Source organism: Vanacampus margaritifer, chromosome 2 (assembly GCF_051991255.1).
Source record: "Vanacampus margaritifer isolate UIUO_Vmar chromosome 2, RoL_Vmar_1.0, whole genome shotgun sequence".
Lineage (NCBI taxonomy): Eukaryota > Metazoa > Chordata > Actinopteri > Syngnathiformes > Syngnathidae > Vanacampus > Vanacampus margaritifer.
In genome coordinates, this window is record NC_135433.1 from 49,635,325 (window position 1) to 49,654,963 (window position 19,639).

Sequence of the window (19,639 nt, forward strand, 5' to 3'; positions counted from 1 at the left end):
CCCAAGAAATTGTGGAGTGTGGGACGAACACGACACACTGAGGGAAAGACAAGCTGATAGGTGCAGTCGCAGTGAATGCTCTTTGTACTCATCTGGGCATTGGTGGAGTACGCATGATGTAGAAAAATCTTTAATATTAACATTTTAAAGTGCAATTTAACTCATATTCCACAAATGAAATATTAATCAGAATTCCATGTTTAGACTAGTGGGGCTGCATAGAACATATTGTAAAAATCATTATTGGTAGGGCTGGGAAGCTTTAACTGTTTCACGATTCGATTCGATTCCGTTTTTTGGGTCTGCGATTTGATTCAGAATCGATATTCCATTCAGAATGATTTTAGTTTCAAAATGACTTGATTGACAATGATTTCTGCTTCAATTTATAGATATGCTAATAATTGTCATTATCTACTCCAGTCTGACTCGCCAATGCTAATTAGCGCGCTACACATGACACTTTTATCACTCAAAAGAACAACTATTCATACAAAGCGCTTCAGGAATGTATACAGAGGAGCATCTTAACATAAGTGATCGACATATGTTCTTCCTGCACTGCAAAAAAAACTACTTTTATTGGAATAACTTGATCATGACTTTTTGCTTCTATGTGTATCAGAACACGTGAAACCCAACTGCCCCTAAGTGGCCAAATTGTGTACAACATGAACAGTGCTCCCAATAAAGGCACACACAAACAAGGGCAAGACAGTATAAAATAATTGAAATAAAATCGATTATGGGACATTTAAAATCGATTCTGAATCATACTAAATGAGAATCGTGTTTCTTGTGAGAATCGATTTTTTTGGCACGCCCCTAATTATTGGGTTGTCTTCCCTTAAGTACTTTGACTGACTATTAATTAGTTTAAAACAAGAATCATCTGTGGGTACTGTGCATCATTAGTGAAGTTTGACATTGCATGTCAGAAAATCTCTCCATCCATTTCTATACCCTTTATCCTCCTTTTCATGGGTGAGCTGGAGCTGTAACCGTCCAAATGTCCTCAAATATTCAGTTGTGTTGGCTAAATAACTGCAAATGATTTATTCAGATCAAAAAATGTAAACATACACATATTAACCTAGGGATTACTAAAGTATACTGTTGGAGTAAAGTCGTATTGTAGGCTACTTCATGAACTAACCAAGTAAGCAAATATTTTGCAAGGAAGTTTATTAAGTCAGCAAGAGTATGGAACATATTATTTGTGTTTTGTTGTACCAGTGTAAACATATCAACGAAATATCTATGTTAACATTTTTCAAACGGGAACATAATTCAAATCATGTGTTTGTATAAATTGCTTGCATTTATCCTAAAAAGAGAAGTTCAAGTGCATGAATCCCTTTTAATTCCTTTACACTAACCAAGCTAAACCTCCAAACCAAGTAATTACAAAATGTAATTATGTAATTATGTAAGTATGACAATAGCTTAAATAAGTTGTATAAAATGGTGGCAGCAAGATTATTGCAGAGCGGATATACATGTAGCCTTCATCTAGACTTTAATTTCTTCTTCCTCTTCAGAGAAAGTGTACGGTGTTTTGGAAAGAGGAGGACTCATCTTTGTGACGGGCTCTCCGCCATAATGTCGAGAAAGAACATCAGCTGCCCTCTGGAAGCGCTCTGACTCAATGGCGGCTTCCTGTTTGGGAGGAGACCTTGGAGGAGATTTGGAGGACGCAGCTACTGACCTCCTCTCCTCCTCTGTCCAGCTGCTGCTACAAGAGTGCTCCTTACTAGTGTTCGCGTTCCTTCTCGATGACCCGCTGCGCACTGAGGAGTTTGTCGAACTCACAGCAGGGCTCACAAATGTCTCAGTTAGAGATGTGTCATCCTCCTCTTCATCATCAGCATCATTTTTCTCCTCCTCCTCAGCGGCGGCGGCAACCTGGCTGGCCGCCTGGAGGCAGCTGGGCTTGTCAAACATGCCCAGAACCTCGGTCATCAGGGAGGGGCCGAGATCCAACGTGAAGGAGGTGAGGGAGTCGGAACGGGTCACGGTCTTGCCGTTTCGTTCTCGCAGAGACACTCTGTGTTCTCCATCTAGAAACGGTCTGTCAAGGCGAGAGAAGCGCGGCAGAGTGACAAATCCGGACTGGATACCTGGACACACACAGGGAATACACATTTAGATGTCAGCGTACATGGAAACAGCTCGTAACTTGATAAATCTAAAGAAAATCTGAACTAGCTTCTTGCAAAAACAGACTAGTTTATTATCTCAATCCTCCTGAGAGCTTCATTAGTGTGTATTGTTCACCTTTGACACTTTCATTTAGGCCCTTCTTTGAAATATGCAAGTGTCAAAAGGCTGGACTGAAAACATTTATTGGTGGTCGTAAAATTAATTGGAATTAATGGTAACGGATGCAATTAACAATACACTGTACAGATCTTTCAATTTGTTTCCAGATGATGGCTCACAACTCAGTCAGTCACTTGTACGAGCAATGTGTCTATCGTTCTAATTCAGGCGCCTTTCTCTCTCCATTTCTGATAAATCATAAGTTTTCAACCTGCTCTAATTTGGTCATTTTTCATCCGATTAAAGAAATGAGAACATGCTCGTGTTCCCCAAACCCTTGCCGTTGTAACGAGCCATTTCTTGAATCTGTATCTTGAACCGTTAAGTCGTGAGAGGCTTTTGCTCCAGGTGTGCGTCTCTCATACAATATCAATGGAATGTGGGTGCGTGACGTCTCCAAGTCAAATGTGTGTGCGTGAAAGTGCATTTTTCTTAAAGGGACAGTGACATACTTTTAGTTGATGTTGATTATGGTTAACTTTCACATTTCTTGACCGATTCCAGTCGTTTAAATTTTAAACTCTTCAGCTCATTTACAAGAGTCAGCAGTCCCATTCAAAATTTCCGCGGGAATTTTTCTAGTTTTACCATGCAATTGATTCATTACAACAAAATATGAAATAAAGTTAACTGACTAGCTTAGCTCCATTTTTTTCGAACATACTTGACGTTTCCATACATATGCATTTGCTGTAAAGAGACATTTTACTATATGAAAACACAAGTAACAAACATACAGAGAAATAGGCCTCCTGACAAATACCAAATGATAGATGCTAAAGTTAACTTAAAAACAACACGTACAGTACGTCATCATCAACTTCATCATCCCCTTGGTTGTCTAACGCTTAATGCCACAAAAGTTAGCTGGACCAAATTCCTTTGGAGTGGTTCATGACAAATCTTAGAAAAGAATTGTTTTGATTTCCAGTGGACTATCTGCATACTGCTGCGTGGACATCTCTGATTGGTTAGCATATAAAATGAATGGTTTTGTCATATTGTGCATGCAGAATTGCAGACAAGGCAATGGTCATAAAGTACTATATTTTACAGTATTTCTTTGTCCTGCAGCAGCTGTGTGTGTGTTTGTGTGTGTTAGTGTTAAAAGGCATAACTGTACAGCACAGGTGTTGTCTGGGTGATGTGTGATGAGTCAGAAGGAGAAGGCCGCCTTTTTTTCTGGTTGTCCTGGAGTATTGTGGGAATGATGTTGAAAGGAGGCCAATTTAGTGCCCCTCTGTATGTGCTGACATTTATTGTCCTGTTTTTGTATGCGGCTCCTCACACTGATCGCTCTACTGGAGAATGAATGGTAAGAGCAGCAACAAGCAAGAAACCCATCATCGCATGGTGTACTACATGCTCACGGGTTCCTGTTTGGTTAGCTGGAAATGTCAATCTTTTATATTATTGTTGGGAGGAGTTGACACAAACTTTATTATTGCGGTTCTAGTTTGCAATGGTGGAGAATTGCACTGCAACGTACTGGTTATTTTTGACAAGCTAGCTGCTAGCTGCACAAGAGGGTCGAGATATTTTAATCTGTTTCATCCCCACCTCCTTGTCAGTGGCAATCAAAATTGTGTAATATGTCATTATCTTTATAAAAGAATAATCTGTATTGGATTTAATTTAGTTGTACAAGTCACTCTTATCTTGTAGTTGCTTTGCCCCTAAGTAGTCACTCTAAGATTTTTGAGTCACTCTTCTTTTGTCAAATCGGCTGTTATTCATGTATTTTTTATTTTTTATTTTAAATTTTAAATTTTTAATGTTTAATGTTTAATTTTAAATTTTAAATTTTAAATTTTAAATTTTAAATTTTAAATTTTAAATTTTTAATTTTTAATGGATCATACATTCCAAAATTCAACATCAAACTGGAAACTTTCCACTACTGTATGAATATGCCATGTTAGCAACGTAGCAGCCTTGGCTAACGTCTGCTTGTACATTCAGGTGGGGCGTAGTTTTGATCAGGGACACAAGTGGGTGGCGAAGTGAGGCTACATTCAAATCTTGCTACACCTTTATTTGCTTCATTGTTTTTAACTTCACTCAAGCGTATCTGTAGCCAACTATAGTTGAATGTTTCGCATGCCACATTTGAAGTGGGAGACTCGCACCCTGATCTCACCATATGTGCAGATGGCGCTATCTGTTGAGCTGACGGAATTTGGGAGCGTCACCCTTTGCAGGCATCTATTGGGAGAATCAATGTTGAGCTGAGGCAGGGAGACGGCATTCTTGATGATGGGTGAGATGTCTGGCGGCGGGGATGAAAAGTCCCGGAGTACCCCCCGTGGGCCAGAATTCTTGCGTATGTGCCTAAAGGTGCGCGTGAAGAAGCCAGTAGACTTGGAGCTGTTTGCCGAGTCGGGGCTCCCTGGTTCTCTCACGCCCCCGTAGTTGCTGAGAAAAGAAGTGTCGCCAAACACGTCTCCGCCACGGCCGACGTGCATTGTGTGTCGGAAGTCGGCCAGTGGCGGGCTGATCATGTCCACGGAGAGGTCGCTCTTGAAACGACGTCGCTCCTGAGAGCCAGACACAAGGCCCTTAATCCCTGGAAGTTTTCCAAGACTCATGCTTGTAAGTTTCTCTTTAATTTGTATACAAAAATCTCAAGTCAGGTTAAAGAACTGTTACTTTTGGTTTCCAGATTTGCTCCACTGTGGAAAAAGAAAGAGAGAGAGAGAAATAATTCTATGAATGATTAACAAAAAAAATCATTTAAATACAATTTACATCTCATGATTCATGCCCACTTTGCACAGTGTCATTTTACTTTTTATTGTCTAACTTTAATTTTCACCTAGCATTAGATTTGTCATAGCAGTCCTGCTTTGAATTTTGTACATTAATGCTGATTAACAATCCATCACACATTCAAACACCACAGAGAAGGAAACACCAAATACTACTTACATGCATGAAATTGCCTGATGGAATGTGCTCTTATTTTGCCACAAAATGTTTTATTTTAAATGACCAGAGGTTGCTTTATTTATTTTCCCCCAAATTGCTGTGTGTTTTTATGTCAAGAGCAGTAAATGTTGATTCAGAGGAGAGAAAGTCACAGGGGAGCAGACTGTTAGTATCATCAGTGAGATTGTTGCCGCACTTTGTATAAAAATGATTTCAATATTTTCTTAACAAAGACAATCCAACAAGACTGCAACACTATTGAGTCATCATAATTTGCACCTCCAATTTTGGCAGTCGACTAGCATTCCTCACATGAGTAAAAATTTAAGATGAAGACTTAAGATGACATCACGTATGCTCAGGAAACAGGTAACGACCAACCATAGCTCCGTTTGCAAACGTCACATGACCAAACCCAGAAAACAGGTGAGTCGTGATTGGTCATTACCTGTTTCCTGAACACATGTGATGTCATATTCAGTTAACAGCAAGGTTATTTTAGTTAACTAAAACTAAAATTCAAAAAACTATTTCGTTAACGACATACCCAAACAAAAACTAAACTACATTTTATGTTTACAGAACTAACTAAAACTAACTATAATTATAGAAAAATGTCCTTCGTTTTAGTCTTTGGTAATTCATTTAATGCATGAGCCTTTGGGAATGATTTATTTTGATACTAACCGAAATAAGGACATTTGATAGTGTGTCACACAAAAGTGACGTCATCTAGCAGCAACCAATAGAAAAGCACCTTCAGATGACGTTGCTCCCATGGTGTTTTTTTTAAATATTGTGCACAAATAATACACACTTTTGGAGAAAAAAAACTAAAACTAATACTGAAACTAACTAAAACTAAACTAACACTAAGCATTTATAAAATAACTAAAATTAATAAAAACTAATAGAACCACCCTGAAAACGAAATAAAAACGAACTAAAAGGAAAAATTCCCAAACTATAATAACCCTGGTTAACAGCAACTGGCAAAATGTGTAAAATTAGTTGTTATAAGTTACTACATTAATCATACAAAAATATTACTTTCTTACTGCTGAAAAATGGCAAAATGAGACAAGTATCCCTTTTAGCAGAAAATTCCAGATTTTTATCCATCTCAGGGGGCGGCCATTTTGCCACTTGCTCTTGGCTAAAAATGACATCACAATTGCTCAGGGCCCAGGTAACGACCAATCATGACTCATCTGTTTTCTGAAGCTGAGCTGTGATGGATTGTTACCTGAGCCCCTTGAGCAACGGTGATGCAATAAATAAATGCATATAAAATTTCAAATGGGCAAAATTCAAATCATTTATACAACACTGATGATATGGGTGGTGAATCCAATCAAATTACATATAATCATACATTTGTGCTCTACTCGCGACACTTTTATCACTTAAAAGAACGGCTCCACCCTGCAAAAAAACACATTTTATTGGAATAACTTGATCGTATATATATATATATATATATATATATATATATATATATATATAAATAAAATAAAATAAAAAATAAAATAAAAAGGAGAGCAATGATGACATGTCAAATCGAATGAACAATACTGAGCTCTCTCCATAGAAAAAAAAAAAAAAAAAAAAAGGAATAACTTGATCGTGACTGTTTCTTTCCATTCACTAATGTGGCTACAACTTAACAGTGTATTAGACCGCGTGGAACCACACTGCCCCTAAGTGGCCAAATCGGGTACAACATGAACAGCGCTCCCAATAAAGGCACACACAAACAAAGGGAAGACAGTATAAAATAATTTAAGTTAAAAATCGATTTTGGGACATTTAAAATCGATTCTGAATCGTACTAAATGAGAATCGAGATTCTTATGAGAATCGATTTTTTTGGCACACCCTTACAAAGAATGTTAAATTAAGCCTTAGTTTTTGTTATTTCATTTTAAAAACACGTTTTAAAGAGATACTTTTGGCCAATATTTGAATTATCTTATTCTTATTTTAGATCTTAATTAATCTTGGTTTATCTTTTATTAACCAGCGACTCAGTAGTGGAGTCCCCCCCCTGAGTAATTACTGTATTTGGAGAACAACAAATTAGTCCTCCTTGAGTCATGACATTCTGAAATAACAGTACTCCTACTTAACTACAATTTCTGGCTGCTCTATAGAGTATGCCCTCCTCTGCTCCAATCTTTGCAGGTTTGGGGAAGAAGTAGCAAAGAACCTAAGTATATTAACCATATTGTGTGTGTTGATTTATTCCCCGCTATTCGTCTATATTTAACAGAGGCCACATTGATCTGTTAATCCCACTCCTACCCATTTGTTCGGTTTTCAAGAAAGTCCTTCTCAAAGCATGGCACTGTCGCCCGAGGTCATGTCGCTTACTGGCAGAGGGTCCTTTGTGTTGAAAAGATCTTCACTTCCTGAGAGAATCTTGTGAGTCATTCAGCATCCAGCAGGGCGGATCCAGCGTCGTGCATCATCAGCGACTGAAGAGGTTTATCCATGTGCGGCACCATCCTGTCACCCGGGCGCTTTGTCCGCTCTTTCCTGGAACTCCTTCACCCGAGAATGGCAGACTTTTGAGAGGGAGAAAAAAGTTGGCAGGGGTGATTCAACTGTGGAAAAAAGACATGCGAGAAAAGTGACAATCCTGTAACTGTTCTCTCTGAGTCTCCCTGACAGGAAGATAAAGCTTCTTTGGGATTGTCCGTGCATTGGATTAGCTCTTAATCCCTTCTGTCTACCACCGCCCCCAACTGTGACTCCCTCACTTGCTCTCTGCCGTCTTCAATCCACTTACTTTTCTGATGGTTTCTAGGTAGTGGGGCTGTTCTGTTTTCATTCAGCCAGCAAACATAAACAGAACGAGCAAACTCATAGAAAACACACCCGGCATGTCAAGCATATGGTCAGGATCAATGCTGGGAACGTTTTCTCCAACTCTATTGTCCAAGGAAGGATGCAACGTGTGTCAAGAATTTGCTTGTACTTTCTTGTTTTTGTTACATAGTGGGGCCGACATTTCGGGATTTCACAGAGTTGTGGGGCCCACCCGTCCATGTGGGGCCATTTTGCTGGGCCCCACAAGTTTAGACCTCTTTTTGAGGGTCAAGACTTGGTTTTAGAGTTTAGGTTTGAATTGGGTTATGGTTGAGGTTAGAGTAAGGAATAGGGGGGTAGGCAATCATTTTTGATGGTTGGGTTAGGGGAAGGGACTAGGAAATGCATTATGTCAATGAGATGGCCCCACAAAGATAGTAAAACAAACGTGTGTGTGTGTGTATGTGTGTGTGTGTGTTTGTTTCCTTTCCTTATGGGTACACAAGAGTTGTAAGCCGTAATCATGTGACCGCTGCAGGTTAGAGTATTGGATTGATGCCACATGGAGGTGAAGTCAGTCAAGCCGTGATTTAACACGTTGAGAAAGGTGCCACACTTACTGGGCACTTGCATGGACCTTGGATTACCGTTGTTAAATCTTCAACTAATCCCTCATTTTTCAGCTGTTCCAAATTTCACCAAAGTTAAATGGCTATTCACTGCCATTGATATGAAGGAATTGCGAGAGAAAAAAATTGTCAGCTCAAGAACAAGTGGTCATTTATGTAGATGAGAGGTTAAATAGATTCTAGCGGTTGCCTGCATGGCTATTTCTGATCCATGTTAGATTAAGGCCAGTGTGGCATGCGGAGCTAGGAAAAAGATAAACATAGACAAGAGAGACAAACACTACAGTTTGGATAAAAAAATAACAAGAAGTCCTGTATTTTTATTTTTTTTTAAAGCCGCTTAAAATACCCACAGTAGCCACAACACTAGACACACCTGAATAATCTAATGATATCCAATACCTGAGTTGTTTATGCCTTTACAAAGATAACTACAAAATCATTCAGTTGTGTAGACCTGAGCCCCAAAAAACTTAAAGATGTCTATCTGATGTGTCTTTGACAAAGAAAAAAAAAAACATGCAAGGCCAAGGGGTTCCACTCCAACTCTGTCGATATAGTCTCACAAGACTAACGTTGTTTCTGATCCTTTATTAAGATCCAGTTGAGTGATATTGTCAGCAATAGCCATACAAACACAAATGGAATAAAATAAATATGTTAACTAATTAAATAATAATAATAATAATAATAATAATAATACAGTTAATGTGATCCAATAAGCCTTTCACTAGATTGCTGTGATCAGTGAGTGTACATTTACTTTAAAAATATATGATGAATGATACTGTACTGAGGAGAAAACAATCAAAACAATAATTTCACTCTCAGATGCTGTATTTCAGCATACAATTTAAGATTTCATGTTAACAAATACTACAGCTACTAGGGGTATGAATTGCCTAGTACCTGGCGACTCGATTTGTTTCACGATTCGATTCCGTCCGTCCGTCCGTCTTCTTCCGCTTATCCGGGGTCGGGTCGCGGGGGCAGCAGCTTTAGCAGGGAAGCCCAGACTTCCCTCTCCCCAGCCACTTCAGCCAGCTCATCCGACGGGACCCCAAGGCGTTCCCAGGACAGCCGAGAGACATAGTCTCTCCAGCGTGTCCTGGGTCGTCCCCGGGGCCTCCTGCCGGTAGGACATGCCCGGAACACCTCCCCAGGGAGGCGTCCAGGAGGCATCCGAACCAGATGCCCGAGCCACCTCAACTGGTTCCTCTCAACGTGGAGGAGCAGCGACTCGACGCTGAGTCCCTCTCGGATGACCGAGCTTCTCACCCTATCTCTAAGGGAGAACCCTGTGGAGGAAACTCATTTCGGCCGCTTGTATCCGGGATCTTGTTCTTTCGGTCACGACACTATTGGTATGGTCACGATTCGATTCGGTACCGATTAATCCCGATACAAATCTATAATTTGATTATTGCGATTTTTTTTTTAAAACTCTTTGTACATGTACACCGTAAGATTTGTATGAAAATGTATTTATTTATCTGAAAATTCAGGTTGCACTCTGTTTCATGTTTGAACAGCACTGAAATCAAATATTAAGGCTTAATATTCCATTATATAACATTCTTCCATGCTTAATGTGTGAATCGTAACCCTAAGTAAGACGATTTGTTGAATATTCCCATAAAAAAATTGATGTTTAAAAATTGATTCGGCCACATATCGAATCGATTCGAGAATTGCGCACTGTAATATCGCAAAATATTGCTGAATCGATTTTTTTCCAACACCCCTAACAGCTACCATCTTTCCTGCTTACGTATATTGTTAACAATGGCTTTCTCTCCATCTAATGGACAGTGATTCAAAAATTCAGCCTCACTAGGAAATGAGTCCTGCTCAATGTCTAATTGATGGTAATTGCAGACTTCCATCAACATTCTTGTTTCACATAAATTGCATGAATGATTGCACAAACTAAGCAGGCCGGATGTCTATCAAGGCCATCAGATAAAAGTATCCTGAGATGCTGAGAAAAAAAACAAACATATACCAGTACTCTAAAAATTGCAGCCAAACATTTATTTGAGCTGTAAAGCAAGACTATAAAACAACTGCTGGGCAACATCAACAACCAGAAGGAAGGAGTGAAGGAATCACAATCTGCTCTTTGCAGAAGATTTCACACCTTCTGGGATGGGATCATTAATTTTCTCATATCGTCACCCTCATAAAATAATTGCCTAAGGCATTTTTTTGTGTGCAAAAATTATTATTTTTGCTTAAATCATCTTCTCATTAAGCAAATGGCTACATTTTTCTGTGTTTCCTGAAAAAAATGACATTGCGTCGCTATTCACAGTACGGGAGAAGCACAAAAAACAAAAAGAAGCAACTCAGAAGTCTGTAGAAATATTCTGACTGCTATTATGAAAAGTTTAAATATCCAAACTGTTTGGCAACAAGTTCACAAGTGCTTAGTTTGTCACCTCACACATGCAGCAACAGTGTACCAATTCGGGGTGGGAATCTTTGAATGTCTCGCGATTCAATTTAATTCCGATTTTGGTACTTTTACAGTGCAGCGCTAGCTAAATATGGCTGAGGTCAGAAAACCCTGATCATTACGCATGGATCCAAAATATAACAAGCACTCCCTTTACAAGGATCAACGTGGCAAAACATTTCCTGGCCTATCTTCACAACACATATCAAATGTCTTATTCTCTGAGGTTACTGCAGTCGTATGAATGTATAGAACAGAGAATCCCCAGTGTTCCAGACCCACCCACAATCGTGAAGAAACCAAATTAAAAACCATCTTTCAAGAATAGTTTTACCTCTCCCACATGCTTTTAATGTCTTTAATAAAGTTAAATGCATTTAAAACACCTGTACGCCAGGGATGATCAACTTTTCTTATTTTTTTTTTTACTGAGAGAGCTCAGTATTGTTCATTCGGTAATTTTACCGATGAGACATGTCATCATCATTGCTCTCTCTCTTTTTTTCTTATGTGTGTGAGTATGTGCATGTGCGTGTGTATGTGTGCGTACTCATTAGTTCACCTAAAACCTATTAAAAATCCCATACCCTTCACCTAAACTGAATACTTCTGTTACGGTGCTGTCGCGGAGCGGTGTCTGTCGGCGTGTGTCGTGGAGGACCCAGAATGCAGGGAGGCAGGAGAACCACGGCCAGAGTGCGGGTGAGACTGACGTACTTTATTTTACAGAAAACACTAACCGGGGTACTGGTTAGTGTTAAATAAAAAAAGAACTGAAAAGATACTAAATCAAAGTGACAGACGGAACTCCGGGGGTGACCGTGACAAGCGGCAATGATCCCACACGGGAACTAAATACACCCACACTAATTGGGTAACTAGACACACCTGGGGCCAGGCACAAGTGGCTGAGGGCCCGGATTGGTCAACCCGAGGAAGGGCAGGACCCCACTCAGGACCAATCGAGACCCCCAACCAAAACCAGAGCCCCAGACATGACAAACTTCAGAATTTAGCTAGAGTCGTGAGGTTGTCAGGAGAGCCGAGGAAGGATCAAAGAAAAGAAAGGAAAGTGAAATCCAGCACCGAGGGATGATCAACTCAAATGCTGGAGGTGCGGGGTCACAGTTACACACTTGTTAATCCTAACTAGATGACAAAAATGTTATTTTAGATATGGACATCATACGAGCGAAATACATGCTCTTAATATGTTTCATTTTTGATCATATATTTCTCAATGCGTAAAAGATCCACTATCCTTACCCAACAATAAACGGCATTTTTTTCAGTGCAAAGGTTCTCTTGCATAAAAATTATTATTCAAAGGCGGCACATGAAGAGAAAAGAGGCAACATGAAGTGCAAGAAAACTCACTCAAAATGTTATTATTGAGGTACTGTGTTTGTGCTGCAAAACATTGCAAATCCGCAATAAATAAATAAATAAAAATAAATAAATATTAAGCCCATAATGTAGGGCAGTATAAGATCCAGTGTAAGTGCAACTAAGCCATGTCTGCTCTCTAGTGGTGATTGTTAACATTACGACCGAAAAACTACACTTGACCCTTCATTTTTATTTTTAATATATGACTTTTTATTTTTGATATATTTTTTCACATGCTGGATTTTCCAGGATTTCCGCCCCCGTTTTCCTTTTTTGTGGAAAATGTATGTTGTATTTGTAAAATAAAATATACATATATATACCCATCTCTGTTTTAAACACATAAACCTATTCACATAAAAATGTAACAAAATAAAATACTCAATTTTTTGTAGTGTCTGTGCATTACATACATGTGGGGGGGGGGGGCAGGGCCCAGTGGATTTGCATGTGATGTCGGCGAGTCTGTGTGTAAGTGTCTGGGTGTGAGCTGTGGCCAACAGCAGTTTGTACGTGTTTTTCTGTGGCTCCCCCTTCAAACTTGCGAATGCATGAATCTGCAATATAACATTAAAGGGGTAGTGAACCAAAAAATGGTCTTTACAATAATACGTTGTTTGTGCCCCCTCTTATCTAAACACAACATTCTGTTAAATATTGTGTTCGCGGGATATAAATTAAGCATCAAAATCAATCCGTTTTTAGCTTTTTCAAGGGCGGCCATTTGCCACTTGCTGTTGACTGAAAATGACATCACAGTTGCTCAGATATCAGGTACAATCACGACTCAGCTTCAGAAAACAATTGACAACAACAACAACAGTCCTCATTCCACAAAAACAGGGTGAGGGGGGTCCTCAATCTGAAATGGCAACCAAAGGCCAAGTTTCACAAAATTGTTGGTAAAAGGTCAACGGGCACAGAACTTGACATATGATGATGTTATTGTGTCAAGTTGTTTAATGATAAGACATCTTGAAGAAAAAAAACACAACTAAATGCATAATAGCAGGGTGCGACGTACCCTCATCAATCTTCATGGTCTGTTTAATCTGTGCCCTCACTCAGTCGTTAAGCAAAGCTATGGTTTTATAACAAGGGCTTAAAAGGCCAAGTTGCAGTGAACTGCAAACACATACAGCATTTGGATAACGTGGCCAAACAAAAGCGCACATGAGTAAATGCTTCTCCAAACATCCACCAAGCAAACATAAACAGCGAGGTGTAGTTCATGAAACCTCAAAGTGGCTGTCTGTAGCGGAATGTGGCTGTCAAACTAAGTCTGCGGAATTGATGCCCATGCACTCACCAACTCACTTGGATGTATTCATTTGTGACATATGGTATAATTTCTACTTCGCTGCAGTTCTTTTTGATCGGTTCCAAACACTGGCCTGCATTGAGAACAAGCAGCAGTTTGTCTGCACAGAAGAGTACGATACTGGCGCCCTTGCCCTTTTTAGCACTTGCGTGCCAAATTAGCAATAATCTTGCAGAACAGACTCGTTTCGACAGAACAGAAGTGTTTCACAATAGTGTGTCACACCGCGGTGAGGTTGTCTTGTCATTTCCTGTTTTATTTTGAAAATTCTGACTCCTTTCGTTTCAGGTCACTTGCCCTTCCTCATGTGGTGTCAGTGTCAACCCTGATTCCCGATTGTGTCCACCTGTTTCCCATTACCCTCATGTGTTAAATGGTCTGCGTCTCCCCTGTCTTGTGCCTAAGTGTTTTCGTCAGAGCCACTAAAGCCGGTTATCGTCCACAGCCTTGTTGCACTGTCCCTTGAGAGAACTTTGGTTTGTAACTTTGAATAGCCACAGTATTGTTTTAGTTAAGGAGTGATTTTTGTTTTGATTGTAGTTTAGACTTCCTCCCTTTTGGAGCGCCTTTAGTTTAACTTTGAATAGCTTTTGTTTTGTTTAATAAAAGCTGCTTAAGCCTCAACCTCTATCTGCGTCTGGGTTCTAAAACTGCCACGTTGTGTCATAGTGTAGCGATTCACATACTGTGTATTTACATATTCATGAAGAAAAAGTAAACATACAATAGTAACAGTCAAGTATAATATACGTTTTACTTTCATAGTGACTCTACCTTGAACTTGCCGTCAGTAGTGTGACTACACGATGCTGAAAACATTTCGCATGCATTGTTTTCCCATCCATTGTCTTACCTTAAGGTATACACAAAATCCTTCCTCCTCACTTTGTCTATATTCCCGTAAGGACATGCAGTTTGCATCAGTGCAGAGCAGCCGCACGCTGGCTATGCTGGTGGCAAGTGGAACGAGAGGGATGGAGAGGAAGAGGGGGAGGAGTAAGAGAAGTAGGGGTGGGATGAAAATGATGATGAATATTACCGGCTCATGAGTTAAATTTTGTGAAAAAAACATCTACCATGACTGCTTAGTACATTGTCGAGCATTTATGTTCTTGACAATAATATATTATATGTGACCTCACTAGTCTAAACATGACATTCTGATTAATATTACATTTGTGAAATATGAGTTAAGCAGCAAAATCCAGCAGTTTTTATCCATCTCAGAAGGCGGCCATTTTGCCACTTGCTCTCGAGTGAAAATGACATCACAGTTGCTCAGGTCTCAGGTAAGAACCAATCACAGCCCAGCTTCAGAAAACAGGTGAACTGTAATTGGTCGTTGCCTGAGCCCTGAGCAACTGTGATGTCATCTTCGGTCGACAGCAAGTGGCAAAATGGCCGCCCCCCTGAGATGGGTAAAAATGGCTGAATTTTGCTGCATAATTTATATTCCACAAATGTAAAATTAATCAGAATGTCGTGTTTAGACTAGTGAGGTCACATATAACATATTGCTAAGAAATGTTTAAGGTTGACTTCCCCCGTAATTAAACAGAGGATTGAAGTTTAACTAATGTATAGTAGCCTAGATGAAATTTAGCAGGTTTGGTCATCAGATTTTCACAACTTCGAGCATAACAGATACTCTTGATCAGGGGTGCTCAAGTTCGGTCCTGTTTTCCATGTTTCTCTCCACTAACACACCTGATTCATGGTCAGGATCGTTGTCAGGCTTCTGCTGGACATTAGATTCAGCTGTGCTGCAGGAGGGAAACATGGAAAACAGGCTGGATAGGGGCTCCCGAGGACCGCACTTGAGCACCCCTGCTCTTGATGATTTCATTAAGAAGAATGTTGTCACCTTTGACCTTCATTTAGTCCCATGACACTGATCTCTTTGAAAACTCCCATCAGTGTCATCAACCTTTTTTTTCTCCAGCCATCACCACTCATGAGATTTATAAAAAATTTCAGGTCTGTTCTACAAAGGAGTGTGTGTTTACTTCCATCTGCTAGTTACTTACTTACTTACCGCATGATCACATTATAATGAGGCACTTGGATGCGCTGCCACCATACCATTTATATTGACCATCTGTCTAAATAGGTGTTGACCCTATGGAGCTGCGCACAGAATATGAAAGAATCGTTCATAATAGTGATATACAGTATTAGATATTTCACACCAAGACATTGGGGTGTATTGTCTGTGGTGATGTAAAATGGGCATTCCAGGGCAATTTATTATTTACGTATTGCTCCAAACCAAGAAGGTCGGAGCTGAGATTCAACCCTCCAACTTCAGAACTGTGAGGCTGATGTGCCAACCACTAATTACCTGTACTGTTGACATGCTATAACAGGGGTGGGCAAGTTCGGTCCTCGAGAGCCACTATCCAGCCTGTTTTCCATGTCTTCCTCCTTCAGCGCAGCTGATTCTAATGATCAGCTCATCAGCAAGCTTTGCAGAAGCCTGACAACGATCCTGATCATGAATCAGGTGTGTTAGTGGATAGAAACATGGAAAACAGGCTGGATAGGGGCTCTCGAGGACCGAACTTGGCCACCCCTGTGCTATAATAAACTGTAGATTAAAAACAAAATGCAATTACTTGAACAAAAATGAACTTTCCATGACGTGATGAAATGACCAAGGCAGGCGATAAGAGAGACGCATCTTGGACAGAAGATTAAAAATAAGAGATGCAGAGGAGTTGATGTGAACCTTGAGAAGAGAAAAGAGGAGAATTTTGAGAGTCTTTGAGGGCATATCAATCCTGCTGACAGCAGCTGCAACACCTCAGGCCCTCTGTGAAGAACAGTCAATGTGAAGGAAGAAAGGCGGACAACCAGATGAGGAGAAAGATGTGTTAGAAAAGTTGCCATTTCGGTTGATGGCTGAGTGTTTCATACACATATTGATATCGATGCCAAAGACGAAGCTTAAGGAGGACAGAGAAGGAGAGACTTCTACTCAAACCGTCTGAGAAGCGTCTGCTGAGAGAGAAGGTTTTCACAGGAAATGCCTCTCACAAATCGTGCAACATGCCAAGAAGCTTTAACTCCTTACAGACACTGAAACTCGTCACTCAAGTTCAGTCCTTCAGCAGGGCGGAAAAAATGTGGTGCCATTTACTAATGACGTCTCTGCTCATCCCACAGCATCGTTCTTCATCACTTGGATTTGTTTCCCACATGGTTTAGGGAATCCGGCTCCTGCTTTGGCAGATAGATGACGTTTACATTCGTGTTGTCATGAAATCCAGATGTAAATCTGGTGACATTTAATCAGATAATGAGACAGAATAATTGGATGATGATGATGTACAGTATGCGGCCAGGCGGTTTTAGGAGTACAGTATTTGAAAGATGGGCCCTCCTATGTTTTGTTTGGACAGTTACTCTATGTTATGTGTGGATGCAGGAAGCTGAGACTTGGCCCAGAAACAATAGAGCATTGTGATGTTGGACCACAGCTCTTTCTGGGTCACAACTAAACAATTTGAAAGACACTTTACACACACCCAAACCTTTGTTCCGTAGACTTAATACGGCTGCTTGTTTGTTTGTTTTTAAACATTTTGTGTGAAGTCAAAAATTACATTTGCTCATTACATCTAGCTAATATGTATTATTGAGTTCATATCTTCTAATCATCTGCATTTTAGCAAATCCATTTAGGTCTGTTTGCATAGGTGGTTGTGATTGTGTGCACAAAGGCTGTTGAATCCGCATCACAATAATGCAGCTGTCAATTTCCCACTATATTTGTCCCTCACTCAGGAACAAGACCCCAAGATACTTGAAATCCTCCACTTGGGGGAGGAAGAAGTTTGTTCCATATAAGATCAGCATTGGGATGCATTAATGAATATAGTTGTGATGTGAGACAACTGAATGAAGTGATTCATGTCCATGTGAGATGTTGCTAAATGCACTCATTAGCCCTAGAACACAAGTTTTCCACCATATCGCTTACTTTGTGCAAACTCCTTCATTTTTGGAGGCAGCTTGTTGTATATAGTTATGAAGAGTTGCATTTTCAAAATGTTTGTGTGTCTGGAAATGTATCTGCAGTGGTTAGTCTGCTGTTCAAAAGTGTGGCGGAGTTCACTTTTAGACAACTACACCCTGTAATTCTAACTTCGGCTCAGACCTCACTGTTGTGAAAGAAAAACGAGGGGGAGCATGAGTTCAACATGCAACGTGAGTTCATTTGTGTACATGAATGAAGCTGGTTCTTTTTAAATGCAAAAAAAGAAAAGAAAAGAAAAAAAGAAACGTCTATACATTCCAGAAAAGGAAATACATTTTCTATATTAGCTAAAGATTGGTCATATACAACAACATACTCTTTGACTTTTCTATTGATCTTTTTAACCCAAACCTCAATTATAGTTTTGTCTTTAATAGTATTTTATAAGTTCTGTTTTTTGCTTCATATTTCCTGGTGTGTGTTTTTTTCTTGCTGGCACCTTGTTATTGACATTATTTATTGTTCCGTTCCTATACTGCTCCTTGTTATGAATCCCATGAATCTTTCATCCTTATTGTTACATTTGACCTGCTCATAGTTTTTTACGCTTATGCTCAAAAACATCACTTCCCTCCACCCTACAATGACGATTGCATCGTTGTCACAGCATCACTTCAGAGCTGTGAGATTATAGCAACTGTGCACAGTGAGGCCAAATTCAAAGATTTGTCAGTGTGGCGCCACAGAATATACATTTTCCTTGTACTCATGTCAGATAATTACAAGAAGATGCAAATGTCACGTTTCTTATTTTTAATCCCAAGTTTGTTATTCGCGTTGCAGTCAAAGCTTCAGTTCCACCAGTTGGATCAACAACGAATGCTACTGTTTCACTGCTGTGCAGACAAAAAAAAAAGCATAAATCATTTCCCTTGTCCATGTTTACATCTGTCCCAATTACTCATGTGCCCATCCCTCTGTTTTCTGAAAGGAAGTTAAAAAAAAGACACACATTGGGGACACAAAGGGCCGATTATGTGCAGCCGCCAAGCTTGAGTCATACAAGAAGCTGTGGAGAGGGGTCAGTTCGATCCAAATAGAACATACTCAAACATAGAAATAAAATGAACAGACTGTAGTGGCCTTTGAATTGTGCATAGTAATATGTGCGGACACAAAGTATAATCAGATAGCATCCTTGCTGCGCATGGGAGGAAACTTGATAAACACCAAAAGTTTCAGTTGGGGCTCGGTGTCTCATGTGTCAGGATGACAGCCGTTAAATTCTGCCTAGCAACACACAAATTTGATTGAAAAGCACAAAGTTACTGCAAGATTATATCTAAATTGTTACATTATGTAAAGATCTTGTAAAAACATTTTCATTCAAAATGATTTGAAGAAACACAGTCATTTCATTTCATGCCAACAGCTTTATGTTATCCTAAAAATGCAAACATTTGTAAAGAGGTCTCAGCAATGATCTAAAAAAATCAAAATAAAGAAAAATGTACATGAGTTGTAGGGATCTATTTCTGTGTAACGACATTCCAGTCTGAAAAGACTGAGGGGTCCAGAGCTGCTGTCAATAGCGCCTCTGTGTTGCTGTCACCTTAGAGACAATGGGAATGCTCAACCAATGCAGCACCCCCTCCTCACGTCAAGCCATCAAATGATGCCTTGGTCTGAGGAGGAGAAAAAAAACAACTCTAGAGGATTAAAAGCACGCAGGTGGGGTTTTAGATTAATACATGAGGCTCATTCATTCAAGCAGGCAGACAGATAACTCTCCTGTCACCTCC

At 39.8% G+C, this 19,639-nt stretch overlaps 1 protein-coding gene across 5 annotated transcripts; it reads right to left on the bottom strand.

Annotated features, from left to right (window-relative positions):
* Nucleotides 1-1,027: 1,027 nt before the first annotated feature.
* On the bottom strand, nt 1,028-14,855 carry cdc42ep1b (CDC42 effector protein (Rho GTPase binding) 1b). 5 transcript variants are annotated; one of them, XM_077558137.1, is made up of 4 exons: nt 14,712-14,855; nt 7,624-7,817; nt 4,463-4,994; nt 1,028-2,120 (listed from the first exon to the last, which is right to left on the bottom strand). In XM_077558137.1, the coding sequence occupies exons 3-4, from the start codon at nt 4,908-4,910 to the stop codon at nt 1,513-1,515; spliced, it is 1,056 nt and encodes a 351-aa protein (XP_077414263.1). In that variant the 5' UTR covers nt 4,911-4,994; nt 7,624-7,817; nt 14,712-14,855; the 3' UTR covers nt 1,028-1,512. The 5 variants fall into 5 exon arrangements, with proteins under 5 accessions (XP_077414263.1, XP_077414265.1, XP_077414267.1 ...); XM_077558139.1 differs by having other exon boundaries at nt 7,624-7,856; nt 14,712-14,823; XM_077558141.1 differs by lacking the exon at nt 14,712-14,855 and having other exon boundaries at nt 4,463-4,888; nt 4,972-4,994; nt 7,624-7,917.
* Between the last annotated feature and the right edge of the window lie 4,784 nt (nt 14,856-19,639).